Source organism: Podarcis vaucheri (assembly GCF_965113315.1).
Source record: "Podarcis vaucheri genome assembly, chromosome: 12".
NCBI lineage: Eukaryota > Metazoa > Chordata > Lepidosauria > Squamata > Lacertidae > Podarcis > Podarcis vaucheri.
Window position 1 is genome coordinate 40,277,368 of NC_138750.1, and position 22,319 is coordinate 40,299,686.

The following is a 22,319-nucleotide window of genomic DNA, read 5'->3' on the forward strand; positions in this document are numbered from 1 at the left end:
TAACAGCTCTTTCAGGCTATTGAGGGGTCTGTCAAGAGCCAAAGATATGTTTGCTCCCTGGCCTCAGCTTCCCAGTTTCTGCTTTCCCTCAGAACAAAGAGGTCTTTTGTAATCTAATGGAAAGTGGGGAAGAGGCAGCCCCAGTGATTCTCTTTGGCCACTGACGGTTCTGTCATGAGGATCCCATGGTAGATACTCTCTGGCTTGGGCTTTCTCGCTCCTCAAATTGGCTACAATCAACTGGATCCTTTGCATGCAGAAAGCCACAGGTTCTGTCCTTAGCATCTTCAGGTATGGATTGAAAGATTCCTTCCTCAAACACTGGAGAATTGCTGGCTGGGAGATTTAAAGCTATTCACATGTCTGAATACCACTGTGAAATCTTTTGATGCAGAATAGTTAAGAAATATTTTAAATGAAATTAATACTTCTTCTGTTACAGAATATTCATTCAAAAGAATTGAAAATGGCTGGATCTTGTATGAGGGCAATGAGTACTATTTCAGTAATGAAACAGCATCTGCAGAAAGAGCTCGAGCATACTGCAAGAAGCATGGTGGAGATCTTGCAGTCATTGAAAGAGAAAGCGAACAAAAGTTTTTGTGGAAATATGTAAGAAATAATTGGAACATATGATTTCCTAATCAAATATAGCTGGGTCTGCTGAGATGTAAGCCTCATGGGTTTTACTTCCAAGTAAGTGTGTAGAAAATTGCAACCTAAAGGACTTTGACTTTCTGTGGCCATATACTTTCCCTGTAGCATCCGGCACTAACAGGTAAGTGAGGCTTTCCAAGTTTAAAAAAGAATGTATGATCCGCTCACTCCACTGATCATCACAGATTCATGCTTTACTCATGAGCACAGAAGAGTGCTGAAAAATGTCTCTGTGTAATCAGGATTCCAGACATTCAGGGTTCTTACATTCATTGTTTAATTTTCCCCCTCCCTCTCCTCAGTTAAAAAACAAAAAAGTGCAATTCACTAAGTGGAAGAGTGAGCTGGGAAATAGTGGGTAGAATTCTGGCATGAAACCTGATTGAGTTGCACTGTAATTCTTACATAGAACCAAAAATCTTCAATAAACCAGCTTAAATCAGTGAAGCCCTACATTAGTATATTACAACATGATGCAAAATTTTCTTCCATGCTTAGTTTAATTTTAGCTGGCATGTTTTAATTTATCTTAACTGGCAACCTTTAATGAAGTTTGTAAAAAGCACAGATGCTGTGCTCATCATTACAAACCTTTCTGTATTGCCTGATTTATGAATTCTGCACTTCCTGTGGAATAACCTACATTGCTCTGCATCTGAATACTATATTGTTTCATTTACTTCTAATTATTCCTTTGTATGTTGTAGAACAAGCTTTATGGGAGTTACAAGAACATTCACATTGGTTTAATATTGGGTCTTGATAGAAAGTTCGGGTAAGTAAAGAAGAAGAAAAATTAAAAGTGGAAATCCGATTTTTAACAAAATTGTAAATCTAAGTTTCTCCTAAGTAACTAGGCTAATATTAATTAATCTAAGCTATAAGATTCCCCCCCCCTCCACAGTTGATCTCTAAAGGAAATTTAGGACTCTTCCAAATACAGAGGTACATTCCCTGTAATGGTGTCCTGGAGGCTACATGAAACTTCAGATTTCCCTCCATGACCACGAAGAGGAAGCTTTAATGTCAGTTACCTTCTCCTCACCACCTCATAAAATCTCACAGCCTAATAACATGAAAGCCCCAATTTTGGCATGGCTGGAAAATGAACATGGGGAAGGCTTGGATCCTATGGATCCAACACCTTCCTAGTCCCACAATGTACCCCCAAACTGTGGAGAATACCATTTACTAGGCTGTCACCACTTCTTTGTCTCTATAGGCTGTATTAGGTCTCGGGCTGCTCTCCCTCTGTGAACTTTCTTTTTATGCACTGAGGAAGAGGGTACTACCCTCCTATCTGCCTGACTCCTACAGTTGTTTTATGTATCTTGAGTGTGGTGTGTCTCCAGTTATGTCTGTCTTCTGCTTTCCTCCCAGCCATGCTCTGAATGTTGGAGCAATGATATTCCCCATCTCCCACCTACGGCCCTTTGGGATGTCACTAGAAGAGACTAAGAGTGCTTTCCAGCTGATGGTTGGCCCCACACCTGACATACCTGGCCTTTCTTCTATTCAGGCCAGCAAAGGAGCAATGTGAAGGCATGCCCAACCTTGCTCCTCTTCCCTTGCATGAGCCATCTGCTGTTCTCCTTCACTACTGCCCCCCTCCCCAATCAGGACATTAAGGTTGCAGTTGTAAATGAGGTAGTTTTTTTTAAATGTGTGTAAATTAAGAACCAATTTGATCATTTCTCAACTATGAATGTTACATTCCACCTATAAAATACAAGCATTTCATTTTCTTCTAATTAAAATGAACTGCCCCAGTAACTGTAAGCCATTGGGCACATCATCATCATCATCATCATTACTACCACTACTAATTCATTTTTGAGGATAGGGCTGGGCCAGGGCTAAAGCCTCATCACCAGTTTTGTTAACCCTAATAAATGAGCTGTTCATAATTCTATCTATTAACATTATTTGAAGCAAAGTCTTAATGCATTATCTTAAAGAAGATGTTTCCTTGCCTCAGGCAGAAATTCCAAATGCTTCCTGGCATGGTGATACAAAATTATTATTAAAGAAAATAACTGACAATTTGCTCCTCTTTAACAGCATCTCAGTCTTTCAAGATTAGGATTGTTTTCCTAGTCATTCTGATTACATTACTTCCGTAATTTTGCTGGATATTCTTAATGCTGCCAACTTAATGCTGCCCTGCAAGGTTCAACAGTGAAATGTTTTCTGGACCTGCTGTTCCCTTGACTAAAAAAGCCCACAGACAGCAAAAACCATTGTGGAAATATGCAATGTAAATAAAGGACAATTACATTGTTCTGTCCAATACTGTCGTATCATTTTTTTCTAGCTGGTTGGATGGAACTCCAGTGGCCTATGCAGCCTGGGCACCTAATGAACCCAACTTTGCAAATGATGATGAAAACTGTGTGGTCATGTATTACAGCACAGGTAAGTAGAATAAAATACTACCATTAAAACAAAAATCTTGAGAAACTGTGTGTTTGAGGACGGGGAAAGGGATTAATAAAGAACAAGTACAACACAGGCCTATCTGGACTTACCTGTTGCCCCCTCTTTCCAGGTACAGGTCCTCTCTTTAAAGCTCCATGTCCCAGAGCTTTCACTGCAAAAACCCACTTTTTAAAACTGAAGCGCAACAAACAGCAATTTGGGTTTTCCACAGATTGCTGTTTGCTCCGATTGAGATTTAAAGAGTGGGTTTTCATGGAGAAAGCTCCAAGGCAAAAGAAAGAAAGAAAGAAAGAAAGAGCACCCGGACATGGAGCTTTAAAGTGCAGACTGTGCCTGGAAGCAGGGAGGAAAGGCAAGTGTGGATAAACCCTGAAACTATAGTTGCAATGACTATTCCATCCATAAATATACATTGTTTGGGAGGGGAAATTCATTATTTTACAGCTCTTGAATTGCCTTTAAAAAAAATATGACATGGTATTAAAAGTTAAAGGATGCTGTATATTTATCACATGAGCAACTTTATAGGGCAAGAGAGATTTGGGGAAATACTACACTGTTTCAATGCTATTTTAATAACTTTGGGACTTTTAAGCAGTTTGTATTGTGAGCAACTGCTTGCTTATACCATCTACACATTGTCCCCACTGGTGGAGGAAGAGGAGTGCAGGGGGAGCACTCCACCCCCGGCAGTGCAATTTCGGCAGGGTGCCATCACGGCTGCCCCCCCACCCACGCTGGGTGCCCCACCCCTGCCTGCTCTCCGCCACTGATTGTCCCATTTTCTTCCAATATGGAATAAGTTGCTGCTGCTGCTGCTCTTTGTTATTCTCAAGCCTTCATTTGTACTGTATACCTGAAGGACTGCTTGCCCTTTTCAGTTTGCAAGTGATTTAATAACTTTTCTGTTTAGGTTTATGGAATGATATCAATTGTGGTGCTGAGGAGAGATTTGTATGTGAAAGGCATAACAGTTCTGTCCGTTCATCTGTTGCTCCCACGTTGCCTATACCTCTTGGAGGTTGTGCTGAAGGATGGCTTTTCTTTGATAAAAAGGTAACTAGTGTAGTCATTACAAATTGCTTGGCATACTAGTCCTTTTCGGATAGCATGCAGTGAATACTTTCCCCAGAGCTGCAGAACATGCAGAGGTTGCCCTTCATGTCTTGCTCAGGTGTTCTGTATAGAGCTTAAAATAAAGAGGCATGTAGACCAGGAGGCGCAGCTTGTCATTATGTTGTCACATCCTTCTTCCCCACTAAGAACTGAAAAGGACTATTGTGTTAGAATAGTAAATACCCAAAAAATTTTTTTTAAAAAAAAATCTGTATCTGAATAGTTTATATTTTTGATTAAAGGGGGATATTTTAATAGCTCAAATTAACAACTGTAGCTACCAGCGTGGATGTTCTCCCCAGTTCCTTCCTCTGCTCCATTTTCCATCCCATCCTAATCCCCTTCTAACCAGCAAATCCTATGGGGTAGGACTGCTCTACGCGGGTGGCGCGGTGGATAAAACCTCAGCGCCTAGGACTTGCCGATCGCATGGTCGGTGGTTCGAATCCCCGCGGTGGGGTGAGCTCCCGTCGTTCGGTCCCAGCGCCTGCCAACCTAGCAGTCTGAAAGCACCCCCGGGTGCAAGTAGATAAATAGGGAATGTTTACCAGCGGGAAGGTAAACGGCATTCCGTGTGCTGCGCTGGCTCGCCAGATGCAGCTTGTCACGCTGGCCACATGACCCGGACGTGTCTGCGGACAGCGCTGGCCCCCGGCCTATAGAGTGAGATGAGCGCACAACCCTAGAGTCTGTCAAGACTGGCCCGTACGGGCAGGGGTACCTTTACCTTTATTTGCTCAATACTGTTTCATGATTGCTACTTTCATTAACCATTACATCATGTATGGAATTTTGGAGAGTTGTTATTTCCCCCTACAGTGCTTCCAGCTATTTGGTCTTAATGAAGAGAGGAAAAATTGGTCCTATGCACGAACCACTTGCAAGAATCTAGGAGGAAATCTGGCAACTATACGAAACAAAGCTACACAAGGTGCAGTCAGTTATTTTTAAAACAGATTGTTCATATAGACTTGACATGTTAAAAGTCCAAGAGCCTCAACTCAAGTTACATTTGTGCCAGAAGAAGGGTTAGAAATGGCTCCTTTGTGGCACCTTACTTCTCAGGTGGCTTGAGAAACTTCAGGCCACATTGGGGGGGGGGCTGGAAACCAGGGCAGTGATGCAGCAGTGCATATTACCAGCTCCTTCCACATGGCCGTAGACCTCAGGGACAGCTCAGTTGGTATATCATGAGATTCTTGATCTCAGGGTTGTGGGTTCAAAAGTCTCACGTTGGGCAAAAGATTCCTGCATTGCAGAAGGTTGGAGGTCCCTTCCAACTCTACAATTCTATGATTTTATGATTCCCCAAGTAGTACAGGAAGAATCTACTCTGCAAAGATTCCCACAAGACAAGTGCAAGAAGAATAAAATGACCCCGTAGTTATTCTGTATAATGCATTTGTTGGCTGCAGTTGGATAATACTTGGGGAACTTGAGAAAGAGTGACTGCTATTTTAATAGCAGTTAAAAGAGATTTAATAGGCAAGATCAATAGCTGGGGTGGGAAAATTTTTACCTGTTGAGAGCTGTATTTGCTTGAGGGGCCATCCATTAGGGGCTGCAGGAATAACGAGGACGACAGAAGGTTGGATGCAAGTGAGCTGTGCAGAAGCAAGCTGAAAAGCAAACCTTGCAGAGCCTCTTTTTATTGGATAAAATACAGTTGGAAAAAGAGGTAGTGAAACCACTCTGAACTTTAACATATTCCATCTAAGCACATTCTAAGCATTAGCTAATACACGTGTCAGCAGGTGTTTCCCGTAGGCGTTGTGAAAGTGGATTGCGTCTGTGTTCCTTGTTATGCTTTAGCCAAGCATTCTGTCTAGTAAACAGATCATATGAAAGGACAAAAGGTCAGGGGGGAAACCCTGTCTACTTGCCAAGAGGCCACAAGTTCATGGAGCGTGGGTGCAAGGCTCCTTGGCACACTGTGGCATGTCGGGTGTGAGGTGTGCCTCAGAACAAGCAGAGCGTTACCTCCATAGCTCCAAAAGGTCAGGGGGAAACCCTGTCTTCTGGCCAGGAGGCGAAAGTCCAGAGAGTGTGGGCACAGAGCTCCTTGGCACGCTGTGGCATGCCGGGTGCGAGGTGTGCCTTACCTCCACAGGGGCTGCATACTGTCAATGGGTAGAGCTGAAGGCAAAAGTGGCCAAGGCACCCTTTCTCTCTCCCAACCTTTTCCTCCCTGCCCACTTCTCTGCCACCATTTCCCCTTTCCCATCACCCATACAAAATTAGCCTGATAGCCAAAATTAAGCTACCCACTCCAATTTTATTGTCTTCCAAAGCATAATTTTGTACATGGACTATATTTGGCAAGCAACAATGCTTATATTGATAAGATAATGAGTCTTAATTAATATGTATATTGTCAGTCTGAGGGAAATAGTCTGTTATCCATCATTTTGAAAAGAAAATGGAGGGACTATTTGGAAAAGCATTACAAAGAAATGAAATCGAGGGCAGGATTTGAGATAGGAACAGCGGAAGAAAAATGATAAAGTAATTGTATCAGAGGGATTTTGGTAATAGATGAGAATTTGATACAGAATGCAGTAGAAAAGAGTTTGAATAAAAATACTGTGGTGATGGGAAGTCAGTATATGAAACAATGTATTTAATTTGAAGTTAATTTGTGAAATTCAATAAAATTATATTGGGGGAAAAGAGAGGAAAATCTTAAAAAGGCAAAACTTCACTTCACCAAACATCTTCTGAGTTCAGATCTAGACCCTTCTTAAGCTGGGGAAAAGCTTGTTTATTGTAAGGGTGGCCTATTAATGCTTTATCAAGGTACAGAATGTGGTGTGCTGGATTCAGTGGCCCTTTTTGTTATTATGAAAACAGGGTAGTCAATGTGATGTCCACCACGCTTTGTGAGACTGTAACTCCATTAAGCCACAGGCAGCATAGCCAGTGGTCAGGAATGGCGGTAGATTTAGTCCAACAGCATCTGAAGGCCAGCACAATGGCAATTCTTGCATTAATCAAATGTGTTTTGATGATGATGATACAACATTAACCCAAACTACAACTAGATCACATTATGATATATCATAACACTTATGACTATATCAAACACTTATAGGTGAAGGGCGTACATTTGCCAAATCCTTTTTGAAAAAGCGTGTCATTGTTTTTATTTAGCATTCCTCACAGTGCACTTAAAAAGTGCTACAACTGATCCTTGGATTGGACTGAATGATATTAATATTGAGCGCATGTTTGTATGGACAGATGGAAGTGGAGTCCACTACACAAACTGGGCCAAAGGTTTTCCAAGTTATGGTGTAAGTCCTGCCTGCAAAGGCTTTCGTCATTTTTACCCCAGAAACAAGAAATATCTTCTATATTCCATTCCTGCAGTTAAACTACATGTGCAGAGAAGCTTCAGTGTTAGCACCCCATTTCTGTACCAATTCCCCATTCAATCTCTGGCTGGTGTCTCCTTTGTTTATGTTTAGAGCCAGCTGTCTCAAGCTAAGCAGCTAGTATGTAAAGTAACAGTTAGGCAACACCTAACCAGTTTTATAACTGGTCTGCTATCCTACCCCACTTCCAGGAAGCATCAGCTAATCCCTGATCTAGAGCACGTATCAGCTACTGATTCCTACTCCTGAATAGGATCCAGAGATAGGAAGCCTTGCGCTGACAGATGCACACTGCACTTGTAGTCTGGATTTATTCTTGCCACTATCTATGATTGGGTGATTGTGGAGCCTGGTATTTGTCAAGAGAAGTGCTATTTTTCTAGAAAAAAGAGGTGCCGGAACTCACCATGAACACTTCCCTTGTTCTCTTATAATGGCAATGGCACCCACCTGAGAGTTCCAGGGAGTTTCGGGTCAAGAGTATAAAAGGAAAGTTTCAAGTACAAACGGATTGGCCCCTACATTGTATAAATAGCTACTGTGTTACCTGTCCCTTTGTTATACTTTTATTTCTTAGGAGGACTGCATTTTTATGATGAAGGAGCCTGAAAAGCTGGCAGGATATTGGAGAGATGGGCCATGTTCTGCTAAGAAAAGCTACATCTGCCAAAGAAACACTGGTATGTTTTTTAGAAGAGAAGGAACAGAAAACAGTGTTTAATGCAGATTGCATTATAGAGTCTAACTCCAGTTTTCTGTTCTGGTAAAAAAAAATTAAAAAGCTGATTGCCAGCTTTAATGACTGAACTGAGGTTTTGTCATCTGAGAATGATGGTGGATAGGAAGCTAATTACAGAACAGATTCTTGACCTCTCTGGAAAGAAATGGAGGTGTGTTGTTAATGGTCATGTTGACTACATTTTAGGTATTTTGTTTGCTGCTTTTGTGATAGTAAATTAAATGTATTCTGTGGCCTCATCCATATATGTTTTTGAAGAAAACTTGACTAAGTGTTATAGCTGGCATTTAAAATGTCGATTTTCAAGATTTAAAATGTTTAGGGAATAATAGTATTCAGAAATTTAGTGTCAGGTGTGTGTAGTCTAAACTGATCTCTGTCTTTTCTCTTGATTACTTGCCTATAGATCCTGCATTATCACACTCTGAAACAACAATTCCAGCCTCTGGTTATGCCTCTTTTGGGAATAGAAGTTACTCTCTCAGCAGCCCCAAAATGACATGGGAAGAGGCCAGGAAAAAGTGTAAATCTGAACAGTCAGAGCTTGCCAGTATTTTGGATCCCTACATTGAATCATTCCTATGGCTGTGGGTGTTAAAATATGGAGAACCTGCATGGATTGGCCTAAATAGCAATATGGTAAATACATATGATATACATTAACATAATACTGTACTACATATCCACATCAAGAACATGTGTTCAGAAGGACATAGAAAAGACTTTTATTACCTGACTTTATTACGAATATCCTTGGTAAGCATTACAAAAGTTTTGTATATCATCTGTGGGTTACCCATGAGCTATTTCCAGTGGCTATACTTTATCTGTACACGAAATCTTAACAGAAATATAACAATTTCCAGTCTGTAAAGGGGCTTCTGCACTCAGTGCAGCAGCACACCCCCAGGCAGCAAGATCTTTAGTAGTAGTCTTTAGTCTCGACTCCTTTTTCACCCTCAGAAAGAGAAATCAATCACTTCTATGTTGCTTTAGGAGGGGTGGGGCAACAGGTTCCATAGATGACTTGCATTGTCTACAATGAATACAGTAAACTAAGTACCATACTGGATCAACACCAACCAGGATTCTTATATATATATTCAAAACTTGACATCCTTTTCCTTCTCTTTGTGGTTCCTTAAATTTATTTTTAATATCTTAATATATACTCATAAAACTGCAGGTTATTATAACAATCCTGCCAATGTTCTTATCTGTTTACAATTTATCTGTAAATATTCAATCAACTATTTCCATTCTTTTATAAAATGTTATCTTGATTGTATATTGATATTCAGGAAGATGCTTCCTTCCTGATATTTTAGGTACTTGGATCCCAAGATGTTCAGGATTTGGTATGCTAATACCTTGAATCAAGCCCCATAAGTCAATGACAGCCAATGCAGTGATTTCTGGATGAGTGACCCACACATTGTTCCATCAGGCTGCCCCACTTACCAATCTAGCAGCCACATTCTGCAGTAGCTTCAGTCTCTGGGCCATCTTCAAGGATAGCCACAGATACAACACATTAGAGTAGTCCAGGTGGGAGGTCCAGGAATGGACCTGATTGGCAGATATAAAGTGGACATAAGCCCTCCTAGTCAGAGAAGCCAATTGAGAGGCCAGCAATAGTTAGGAATCCTGGAGCACTCCCAAACTATGACCCTGTTCCTGCAGGGCGATTGCAACCCCTTCCAGGACAGGTTATCCACCTAATTCCCAGACATAGGAACCACCCCTTCACAGCACCTTCATCTTATCAGGATTCAGCCTCAGTTTGTTGGCCCCCACATAGCCTATTACTGCTTCCAGGCTCCTATCCAGGCTCCTAACCTTCACAGATTCTCATGATTCAGATGGAATGAAGAGCTAGAGCTTCATGCCACGAGCATACTGAAAACATTGTGCTCCAAATCCCTGGATAGAGCCATAGCTACAGAGGGGTTAGTCAGGTTTTTTGCACAGGGTGGAGCCTCTAGAAGGGCACCATTCAGGCTAACAGCCTATGTCTCTCTGTGTGTGTGTGTGTGTGTGTGTGTGTGTGTGTGTGTTTGTGCATGCATAAACACGTGTGCAGGGGGTGCCAACCTGGATGAAACAAAGCCTAGTTTTGCCCCTGCCTTTGATAGCTCAGAATTGTTTCATACTCATGACTTCAGACGTAATAAGTATAGTACTACTACCCAGACTTCATCCCCTAAAGGATGGTGAAATGTGTGTATAAATAAAATGAAAGGGAAAGAAAAGTAAGTGTTGTGGAGTTCATGTTATGGAAAATGAACTTAAAAGCTTTCTCTGGGCCAGCATGTGTCATTTCACTGTGAATTTGGATTTCAGACTGATGAGCAATATAAGTGGATAACCAACTGGAGACTGGTATATACTAACTGGGCCCCTGGGGAGCCAAAGCAGAAAAAAGCCTGTGTCTATTTAGACATTGATGGTCACTGGAAAACCGGAACTTGCAATGAAGCATACCTCTCTTTCTGTGAGCACTACCATGGTAAGCAAAGAAATGTACTATTGTACTATAAGCTGAGAAATGTACTATTGACATTTCTGCCTCTTTCGTAGGGAATGAATAAAATGTTACTTTTCAAACCATCAGGCTATAATAAATAGTCAAACAAAAATAGAATAGAGGTTGCAATAAACAATCCAGCATTAGGTAACCATGCTTAGCAACTGAACAGACTCAGGCATGTGTTTTAAGGCAGCAATTCTATACACATTTACCTAGGAGTAAGCCCCATTTGACATTACTGTGAGTAAGCATCCAGGAGTACTCAGAAACTATAAACCTATTATTTTAGGGGGACTTCTTTGACATGTGCAAATTTACAGAGTTTCACCTCCCATTTCACCTTCTACATTTCCAGGATTCCTCCAAGATACTCATGTGCACCTCAAGATTTTGGATTTGTTCAAATCTTATGCATATCTCTGGTACTTAAGGGTTTCTAAGATACCTGTTCAAAAAATAAAATATTTGTTTCATAATAGGTAAACTCCCAACTGAGCCTCCACAAGTCCCAGGGAAATGCCCTGACTCAAAAGAGGACCAGAGATCTTGGATTCCTTTTCGGGCTCATTGCTATCAAATCAACCAGCCTTCAAATGGATGGCCGGATGCATCTTTCAAATGTACTCAGTTAGGTGGGTGTCATTTTGATTCAAATCACAACGTGATTTTTCCATGCTAGAAGATTCCTAGTTAGCGTCCAACGCCAGTTTGTACACCGGTTAGTGTTGCAGTGCAGTCCTATACATATCCTAGCATGTCTATTCAGAAGTATGTCCCATCGAGTTCAATGGGGCCTATAGCTAAGTAAGTGGGTACAGGCTTTCAGCCTTGGACTTTGACCAGAGAGACAGGGGTTCAAATTCCTGCTCACTCACAAAGCTTACTGGGTGCTCTTGGGCCAATCCCCACCTTTCAGTTTAAACTTATCTCCCAGGATTGCTGTGATGATAAATCAAGAAGGGAATAAACCTGGCATATCTCTCTGAACTCACTGGAGGTACAGAAGACTTATAGGGGGGTTAGTTTCTAGGGATTGCGTGTAAAGCCAGAACAACCCTGGAACCACCATCCACACAACCACCCCTACCTGTCCAGAGCCAGCATACTGAGAGTGTCTTGCCCCTTATGCAAGGCAGAGAATTCTAGTGCTGGCTCTGGGAGGCTCCCATGAGATCTCACTGCAAACAACAGTTTCTTTCTTACTCTCTGAATCCAGCAACAGAAAGATTTACTATTAAAAGAATATTTAGACAACCTGATATGCAGGCGTGGTATCAGGGATCAGGACACTCAGGCATTGGCTGATGATCCAAGCACTTTGAAGGACAGCTCCCCTCCATGTGTCCTCACCTGAAGCATGCAGGATTGTCAGTGTAGCCAGAAACCCCACTTGCTGTGGCTCACCATTTTCTTTCCTCCACGGTACCTCTGAGCCCAGACAGAAGGTTGCTCCACTGGGGCCAGAGAAGCACTGTGGGAGAACAAAAATGGTGTGTGGCAGCAGCAGTGCTTTCTTGCTAAGCTGACTTTTTGCTGCTGGCAGTGCACATGCCTGCCCGTAGGTAAAGTGAGAGGAAGAGAGATTGGCCAGGGGTGTGAGATAAACAGAGGGGTGATAAGGTGAGCAGAGTCCTTGCTGCCTGGAAAAAGGGCTTCATTAAGAAAGGGACTTTGCCACCCAGCTCACCATTCCTGCATCCTGGGGACAGGCGTTTTCATTAACACTCCTGACAACTTCATTATTGCCAAGGACCATGTCAGGGAACTGACATCGGAGCGAGAGGCGAAGGGGAGGCTCCCAGATGATGCTGACGAAGGACCCAGCAGCAGGGGGAGAAACAGCTCAGTAGAGGGGTGTGAAGGGATGATGAGCTGCTTGTGCATAAAATCGTAGTCCCTCAGAGTTTGTTCAAGTCCACAAACCTCTGTCTGTGACGGAGCCCCTCAGACATGGCTCCTCTAGTCACTGGCAGATTCCGACAGTGGTTGCTTTCGGAATCGCTTCCAACATAAAAGCTCCTTAACGGAAACACGTCTTCTGGACTCGCGGCATGACAGTTTCCGGCGAGGAGTGGGTCTCCCTATGGGAGGTCCAGAAACCTCCCCACTGTTCTCGCTGGACGTTTCCCTGAGCCCTCCCTCTTGCTCGCTTTCCCTCAGAGACCCACCTCTCCCCCTGCTGGTTCCTGCTTCAGCTGCTGGGTCTCTCCCAACCTCCGTGAGCCCTTCCACCACCTGTCCCTCCGATGGCAGTTCCCTGACAAGGGGGAAGCAAATCAGCGCAACACCAGGGATAAAGGGGTGCAGATGGGGGAATCGGAGAGAGGGCTCCAGGACTCTTCACTGGACATTAGTGAGGAGAGCCCAGGTCCTCCGCTACCCACGCCCTCCCTGCGCAGAAGACTCCCACGCAGTGAGAGGAGGAGGAGACTGGGTGTCAAACAACTTTTATGTTGGAAGAGGTTCAAGAAACGCCCACTGACGGATTCTGCCAGCAACTGAGGCAGCCACGATGAGAAAGGGCTGTGCAGTCAGAAAGGTTTAACAAGGCAAATTAGCCTAGAAAGGCACCAGTTTACGCACGAGTAACTCATACCCATTACAGACCACTTGCCAGGGCTGTCAAGAGTCCCATCAAACCTCATGTCAGTTCTACCAGTGCATGTCTAATACATATATGATGGTGATTTGTCACCTACCCATCACAATAAGGTCTCAGGGTGGGTTACAGTTATATTTTAAAAAAATATATTAAAATGGGAATATTTTAAATAAATTTAAAAAATAAATAAAATTTAAAACAGGAATGCAATTTTTAAATGAGCTTACTTTACTTGTATGATGTTTCCTAGGTAGCACCTTGATTTCTATAGAAGATTCAGCTGAACTGAACTTTTTGATGGAGCATACTCAGCAATCCCAACATGCTGACTATTGGATAGGATTGTTCAGAAACATAGATGGTAATGGTTTAACATTCAATATTTATTTATAATACATGGGGCTGTGCCCCTGCTTGCTCCACTCATCAACACCCACCCACCCCAGCCATTCCCCCCACCTTAACCCTCTAGACCAGTGTTTCCCAAATTTGGGTCTCCAGCTGTTTTGGGACTACAACTCCCATCATCCCTAGCTAGCTAGCAGAACCAGTGGTTAGGGATGATGGGAATAGTGGTTCAAAAATAGCTGACGTCCCAGGTTTGGGAAACACTGCCCTAGATCTTCCTCCCTAGCTTCCCCCTTATCCACTTTACTGAAACCTTGGCTGTGGTATAAACCTGCCATTTCCTCTCTATTCTTCCACCTCATCCCTGTTTTACACAAACCTTGCTGTTGTTTTAAAGCACCATTGCCCAGTCAGTTCTGTCCATCCAAGCTTTACTCAAACCTCTGCTATGGTAGGGCTGCCATATGTCCAGATTTTACCAGACATTACTGGGAATTTCTGAAAGGCAGTGCTTTGTACTGGATCTTGGGCAAGTCATACAGAAAACTGCGCTCAAACCAGGGTGGCGTGGTTTTTACTTTTGGAAATATGGCATCCCTATGATTTACAACTGCCATTTCCCTTTCTCCCCCAAATGTCTCCCCATTCCCACTTTACTCAAAATGTTAGTGTTGTAAACTGCCACTTTCCTTCCTCTCGCTCTTTCCCGGTCTGACTTTATGCAAATCCAGGGTCGTGCAGCAGCACTACTCTTTTTCTCGATAGTCTTTATGCCATTTATTTTACTTTTATAATTAGGAGAATGGATATGGCAAGATAACACTGCACTGGATTTTGTCAACTGGAAAGATGAAGAGTCCACACCTGATCCTCAAGCTATTTTCAGTGATAGTGATAAGAACTGCATTCTCATGAACAGCCACAATGGGAAGTGGTCCAGGGAGCACTGCGGATACTCTAAGGGATTTATATGTAAAAGACGCAAAAGTAAGTCTGAAATGGCTATTCAGCTGCATTTCACAATAATTCTGATGAACATTGAGTCACTTGTCTAAAGTTACTGTCTTAGGACACTCTGCTCTAATTGCTCTCTGACTAGATTATGCTACTAGAAGTTTAGCCTTGTAGTCTCTTTATTTGCCTTCTTCCTAAAGCTTTCCAAGGAAGGGGCTCCCATGTTACTACAGAAAGGGACTTTTCTCTCTCTTGCCATTTTAACAATATTCCACCTAGTCCTATTCTTACTAGGTAATCTTTCTAGACTGTCAGTCATCCTTTTTCTAGCATAAGCCACATTTCATCAAATTGATACTCTGCATTTTGTCTTTCCTACTCCTTGTCACTTCCTATTCTTTTTTCAACTTTTGACAGACTTTACTGATACTTCCAACCAACTAAATACTCCCTAATAATAAATGGCAGGAGAGAAGGTAGAACCAAAGCTGAAGTCTATTAATTATTTGCTACTAACTATAGAATATTCTGTCTTTTAAAACTAATAATGTTATTAACATTTTATCTAATGGTCAAGGTTCCCACAATCATTCTCAGTCCCCAGAATTGCTGTGTGATAAATATCATAAATTTGTCATTTTCCTCAAAAGGCAAGAGCATTTAGTAGTCTCCACATTTACATATTTAAAATTCAGCTCATCATTGCTGATCTTGCTAAGCAAAGGGATTAAGTGACTATACTAAACACTTCAAATTTAAAACTTGGCTCCCATTTTTAAATAGTAACATATATTTATTGATATATTTTTTATTGAAAGAAGCACACCCAAAAGCAAATGCAGTGTCTAAAGTGCATAATCATGTTATTTTCATGGTGTGATATGTCAGGGCCCAAAGTTTGAAAAATAAAAGGATAAATATGCTTCCTATAATATTGTCGCACACAAATTTTTCAGGCACTAGGGGATCCCAGAGGTCCCATCACATACCTTTGGTTTTTGTTTCATTGGGAGGAAAATCACTGGAGGCATAAGATGACAGTGCACACAGCATTAAAACTCCAACAGTTTTTTTTACCTGTTAGGTTTTGGAGGGGAGAGTGTCTCCAACCCCTTAGCTTTGGATTCATCACAGAGAGTGAATCAGGCCTCTTTCCAGCTTGGTTTCCTTGCCAAACCAAGACTGCCTATTATTTGTTCTCCATCAAAGATAACACCAGTACCAGCCAGAGTCAGAGTAGGGGGAGGACATGCCAACCTTTTTTCTAATCTTCAGCTGTATTTTTGTTGTATTCTTTAGCCACTGTGGCTCTGCTCTGACACTGCAGTTGGAGGCAGCAATGCTTCTGTTCAGTTGCTGGAAACCACAGGAGGGGAGAGAGCTTTTGTGCTCAAATCCTGCTTCCTGGTTTCCCACAGGCATCTGTTTGGCCACTGTGAGAAGAGGATGCTGGACTAGACGGGCTATCGGCCTGATCCAGCAGATTCTTCTTATCTTCTTATGACAAGCTATGAAATGTCAGTTGACCAATCCTACATTTTTGTTCTAGATGGGAATGGCACCAGGATGTGCTTGCTGGCATGCTGCTTAACTTTCTTCTCACTCATAGAATCATAGAATTATAGAGTTGGAAGAGACCACAAGGGCCATCGAGTCCAACCCCCTGCCAAGCTGGAAACTCCTCAGTCTTATTCACTCTGTTGCTAATCCATGCTACTTTTTTTATAAAAAAATAATGATTTGCATACCTAACTTTCTTACTGTTCTGAGAACATAAGCATATCTTTTGTTTTGCAGTTATTGAAGAGACAACTAAAGCACCTACAAAAAAGACAGGTAAGGCTGTTTTGTGAAAAAAACTCAGGAAAAATTATAAGCATTCTTGCGATCCGGAGCCTTGCACCAAACATTCTGAGAAAAGAACTTCTGGTTCAAAGCTGAAGAGAGAAATTTCTGGGGAAAGGTGGAGGCATTATAGCTCTCTACTGGGGGAAAAGGGTGGTGACGACTCTCCTTTCTGGTACAGAACTGCCACTATGAAGCGGAGAATTGGGGGTTGTGTAATGGAATATTTCACAGTGTTTCAGATGGAATATGAAAGAACAGAATAGTATTCTGTTTAAGATGTAGTACAAAAATAACTGGGGGGTGGTACACCATTGCCTTGGCATTTTGTAGTTTTTTTTCAGCTGCGTTGGATTCCTTCACAGCCTGCCAAAGCCCTTTTCTTTAAGAAGGGACAAGATGTTTCTGACTCCACATCTGTTCTGCTTCTGTATCCCCTCTCCGTGCCCTCCAGCCATGTGGCCATTTCATTGGTCTGTAAGTTCTTGGCACACTATGCTTAGGAGCTGCAAACACCACCCAGCTATCCCTCCATTTCATACAAGGGGGTCTATTTGTGTGTGTGTTTCTCTATTTGTGAGTTTGTGTGTGTGTGATATATACATCTTTCCCCATTCACAGAACAAGAAGATATTCCTGCATCAGCACATGGCAGAGTTGCAAAGGTACTTCTACCGGTTATCTTCATCCTCATTGGCATGGGTACTGCACTCTATATTTTCTACAAAAGAAGAAGTAGAAAACAACAAACCACTGGCAGCTTTGAAAACTCTCTTTATCGTGACAGTGAGATCGTTCTTCACAATGATTCAGAAGTGCTTGTGGATGATAAAGAGGGAGATAGGCTGTAATGTGGGAGTAAGTCTCATTGAGCTCAGTAGGAATTACTTCTGAATTGTCAGGGGTAGGATTGCATTATTAATTCATTTCCAAGAAGTAACCATATGCATATGCAGAGGTCCCTTCTACCACCACATTCATTGTGTGGCATGTTCTGAATGCATAATTATTATTTAGAAAAAAACATATTCTAAATAGAATAAATTCAAATTAAGGTAATTTTAATCTGTTGTAGTATTTTAACTTTTGTATGTTTTTAAGTATGGTTGGGATTTCTCCTTGATTTTATTGTTTTACCATTTTGTAAACTACTTTGTGGTTTTTAAAAAATCAAGGTGTATACATTTTATGAAATAAAAAAATAATAAATTAAAGGTGACTTGACTTGAAAAACTAAGGACCATGTCATTGATATCCTCTGGCAACCAAGGTATTGCACAATATTTTCCCCTAAATCAGTACAGTGTCCATGCATAAAGCTAAAATCCCACTTGTCTGGTTTTATAGGAAGAGTATGGGGTGCATCTAGCCCCCCTCCACTCTTCCAGGGAATCCAATCCTCATATTTATTTATTTTTTTAAAAAGGAATTCCATATGTGCAGCTCTGCTGGTTCAGTACCTAATTTTGTATACGTAGTTTCCTTTCCAAATAGGCCTATTTAGGGCAGTACATGCCTTTAAAAAGGCTACTAAACATTATATGGGCTTGTGTGGGTTTATACAACAATAACTATACTTTACTCAGAAGCAAACCCCACTGCATTAAACAAATCATGTATACCGCATTGCAACCTGAATTGGTTATTCTTAAAAGGTACCACACAGAACAGTTAACAAGGCTCCCCATACACTTCCAGGCCCATAGGAAAATATTATCATCCACAGACAAACATACTTTATTAACTCTTTTTTTTTTTAAGATGATGTTTATTGAGAATTTTAAAGTTACAAAGAAAGAAGAAAGAAAAGGCAAGAGAAGGAGAAAAAGAGAGAAAGAAGTAGATAAACATAACAATTAAACAATACAGATCAATAAAAACCAAAGTCAAAAAAAGTAACAAAACACACAATACATCTAAATCAAAACAAAAATAAACAAACAATTAAAAAACAAGTCTAATATTCCCAAATCCTTAACTTTCATTAACTTATTTCAACGACCTCCTCCCACCTCCCTTTTTTGTATTCTAGTTTTTAATTATCTCAGCAAATCCTTTCCATCTTTCACAATATTCTGTCATTTAAATTACCTTAATCTATTTTAACCTTATCTTACCTAAAAAACTCTAAAACTTAAAACTTACATATACCAAATTCTTTTAACCATAACACATTCTTTCATAATTCTTTTTGACATTTCTGCTAAGGCCAAATAATTTCATTCCAACATTTTTCTAATACTCATTAATTTTACAATACTTTTCTAAATAAATTTTGAAACTTTCTTCCAATCTTCATCCATCGTCTCTTCTTCCTGGTCTCGGGTTTTGTCAGTCCTTTCTCGTCTATCTAGTCCATCAACCTGGTGCTCTTATGTCCGAGGCTCTTAATCTTTTTTTTTTTACTATCTGTCAAAAGACGTTCCGTTCACAGTCGATGAACTTTCCCCATAAATTTCTGTCTCTGACACCCTGTTCCCAGGTTTGAGACGGTGGAAAATTTATCTTTCTTTACTCTCTCTCCTGCAGGCTTAAACAGTCAAAAAGCCCCCTCTTTTCTCCTGCTTCCAAGAGAGGTTTTAGTGATGATGAATGAAGGAAATTTAGAACTTTATATACAACTTTCCAGACTTTAGCTTACAAAGTTTTTGCTTCAATCTATTTACAAAAAACGGGAGGCGGACTTCCTGTTTAGAACCTTCCCGTTTCGGTGCCAAATTGAAATATTTCTTAATACTTAATCCAATTTTTCGTTCTACTCACGGGTACTTGTTTAGAGTCCAATTGTCCACAGGAAAAAGTCAGCGCTCTCCGGCAACGGCTGTGCGGCTTCACTCCGTAAAAGTAGCGGTTGATTCAAAACACCGCGCCACTCACCCCACGTTGCTTCGGACCCCCCCAAAAAGGGTTTCCCTGCGAGTAGGGGAGGCGCTCCTGGTGTCAGCCGAATCCCACGTTCCCAGGCTTCCTCCGCCTGGGATTTTTAAAGGGTCTCCGCCTTCGCCGCAGCGGCAAGACCCGATTTTCACGGAGCGGGTTCCTCTCTGTCAGAGGAACTCCTCCATTGCCGATGGCGCTGTCCCGGAAGTCTCATACTTTATTAACTCTTATGCCTTCTTTCCAGAATATGGAATAAGGAATAGTCAAAGTATCCTACATATTGATAACCTGAAACTGATAACCTGTTTATTGATAATATATTGATAACCTGCAATGCACTCTACGTGGGTCTTTTACAGAGATGCAGCACAGTCTTATACCTCATAGGTGAGGAAATATTTTTACCTGAGAGCCATGTTTGCTCAAGGTCTGGGTTTCTAGAACAACAATCAGTGTCTAAAAGTGTCAGGGCCAAAGCATACATGCACAACCCACTCACCCCACTTATACACAATTATAATGCATTTGGAGGGGCTCCCGCCCAATTGCAGAGAAAGAGGAAGCTTATGGCACACCAATGAACTCACTGCTGAGATGTTCAAATATAGCATTTCCTCTTTTCCTGAATTAATTCTTCTGAATTATCTTGTAATATCCTGGTCAGTCACTCCAGCCATGGGAGTGAAGAAGTCACTTGAATAGTTCAGTTCATAAATTTACTGTTCTAGCCAAAGGCCATGACAAACTTGTATTAAGCAATAGTATTAATAAAATAATGCAAAACATCCATTCATAATGTAAAAATCTGCAAAGACTTTTGCCAAATTCCTGAGCGTTAAAACAGTTTCCCTTATGCATCTAACACCTCCAATTCTAATATTATTTTGCCTTTTAAAAATCCAATTTGCAAACATTCATGATGTAAGAGGGGAAAGTTCCAAAGACATCAACAAACTCAAATCCAGCTTGATTTCAGATTAAGCCTCTGAATCACAACAATTTATCACAATTTTATCTAATTCCGATCTCCTGATTATTTTTTACAGCCATTATATAGAGGGCCACTCTCTGTGTTATGAAGCTGTTATTGTCACTCAAAAGAAACCAAACAATTTCTGTTCATTCTAACACTTCAAAAGTGTTCACAAAAGGCAATACTGAAGGAGAGACTATAATGTAGTCAATAGCACTTCCACCATGTTTGTATATTGACCTTTAGAATTTATAAATTGTTCTTGTTGTTGGCATCTAAGTGTCTTGGGAGACAATGGGAGTGTGTGCCTTTGGAGGTAAATTCAAACCATTACAGTGCCTACTATGGCTGTAGAGACCAATACATATTTTATAGTAGGAGGGCAGATGAAGGTATCTGGTTATGCTTCTGCAGGTACACCATGGTGTTTCTTCTCTCTGTGTTCCTCCTAGCAGTCTTTCTTCCTCTGGTCACTGCTGTGGATGTTCACTGTCTCCTGACTGTTGTGTTGTGCTGTGCTGTTGTGTTGTGCTGTTGTGTTGTGTTGTTGTGTTGTGTTGTGTTGGAATAGAAATTTCAAAACTTTCAGGCCCTGTGCATTATATTTCTTGTCCAAAGAACAATGTGAAGTTAGGCAGATATCTTCCATGTCTAAGCCTAAAGGCAGTAGGATACCCTTTGCAGTTGCTCCAGTTTGGGCATTAAAATCTCCACACTAAAAAGTATAAATACTCTGGAGAATTCATATGCTCCAGTATGGATGTTAGCTCTGACCAAATCTTGGTGGTCTGTGACAAACTATTAGTATGGGGAAGGTAGATGTTTATACAGAAAAGAAAGATTCCTAATTCACTTTTGAGTGGTGCCAACAAAAGTTGATCATTTGAATTCCAAAATTTGCTAACCAAAATTCTCCTGCCAAATCACATATAATAGTTTGTGGTCAAAACCAGTTGGACACTGCATAATATATATATATTTTATTTTTTTTAAAAACAGTATTCGTTCCATGCCAAATATTAACAACACAATCCTATATCCACTCAAAAGTAAATCCTACTAGTTTACCACACAATCTTAACCATGTCTACTCAAATGTAAGTCCTATTGAATCAGGATTAGGATTTTAGAATTACTCCCAGAAAAGTTGGTATAAGGTGCTGGGAAGGACCAGATTCCAAACAGGCTATGGGTGGATCTTCCCTCCTGGTTTACAACATTAAGGAAGGGTTAAGGAATGATTTACACAGCATAACGGACATATTACATTTAGCTTAGAGTGTTAATAATGAGTTATTAAAATGTTGCAGAGGAACCATGGTTGCCATGAACAAGCAATAGGGAAACTGTTGTTACCAACAAAACAAGGTAGAAACATTTTAAATTTACCAGTACACCCTGTGGCGTTTTAGAATAATATATCTAATAATATATCTAATAATAATAATAATAATAATAATAATAATAATAATAATAATAATTTATTATTTATACCCCGCCCATCTGGCTGGGTTTCCCCAGCCACTCTGGGCGGCTTCCAAAAGAATATTAAAATACTGTGATACATCAAACATTAAAAGCCTCCCTAAACAGGGCTGCCTTCAGATGTCTTCTAAAAGTCTGGTAGTTGTTGTTCTCTTTGACATCTGGTGGGAGGGCGTTCCACAGGGAGGGCGCCACTACCGAGAAGGCCCTCTGCCTGGTTCCCTGTAACTTGGCTTCTCGCAGTGAGGGAACCAGTGATTACTCTCGCAGTGAGTAATGTCGTTCTAATAATGTTTAAAAGGTCAGTATAGATCCAGCCTATAAATTAGACAAATAAACTTCCCTGATCAGCAGCCAAGGAAAAATTACAATACACT

At 41.1% G+C, this 22,319-nt stretch overlaps 1 protein-coding gene across 1 annotated transcript in view; it reads left to right on the forward strand.

The window, feature by feature from the left end:
- LOC309515423 (macrophage mannose receptor 1-like) overlaps positions 1–17,837 on the forward strand; it is a 39,631-nt gene extending 21,794 nt beyond the window's left edge. Inside the window, exons 17-30 of the mRNA XM_082193194.1 lie at positions 443–612; positions 1,365–1,432; positions 2,972–3,072; positions 4,010–4,152; positions 5,032–5,143; positions 7,363–7,505; positions 8,164–8,266; positions 8,732–8,964; positions 10,669–10,834; positions 11,335–11,487; positions 13,708–13,818; positions 14,604–14,792; positions 16,557–16,595; positions 17,226–17,837. Coding sequence (XP_082049320.1) covers positions 443–612; positions 1,365–1,432; positions 2,972–3,072; positions 4,010–4,152; positions 5,032–5,143; positions 7,363–7,505; positions 8,164–8,266; positions 8,732–8,964; positions 10,669–10,834; positions 11,335–11,487; positions 13,708–13,818; positions 14,604–14,792; positions 16,557–16,595; positions 17,226–17,455 — 1,961 coding nt within the window. The 3' untranslated portion in view covers positions 17,456–17,837. The remainder of the gene's footprint in view (positions 1–442; positions 613–1,364; positions 1,433–2,971; positions 3,073–4,009; positions 4,153–5,031; positions 5,144–7,362; positions 7,506–8,163; positions 8,267–8,731; positions 8,965–10,668; positions 10,835–11,334; positions 11,488–13,707; positions 13,819–14,603; positions 14,793–16,556; positions 16,596–17,225) is intronic.
- Positions 17,838–22,319: the final 4,482 nt, after the last annotated feature.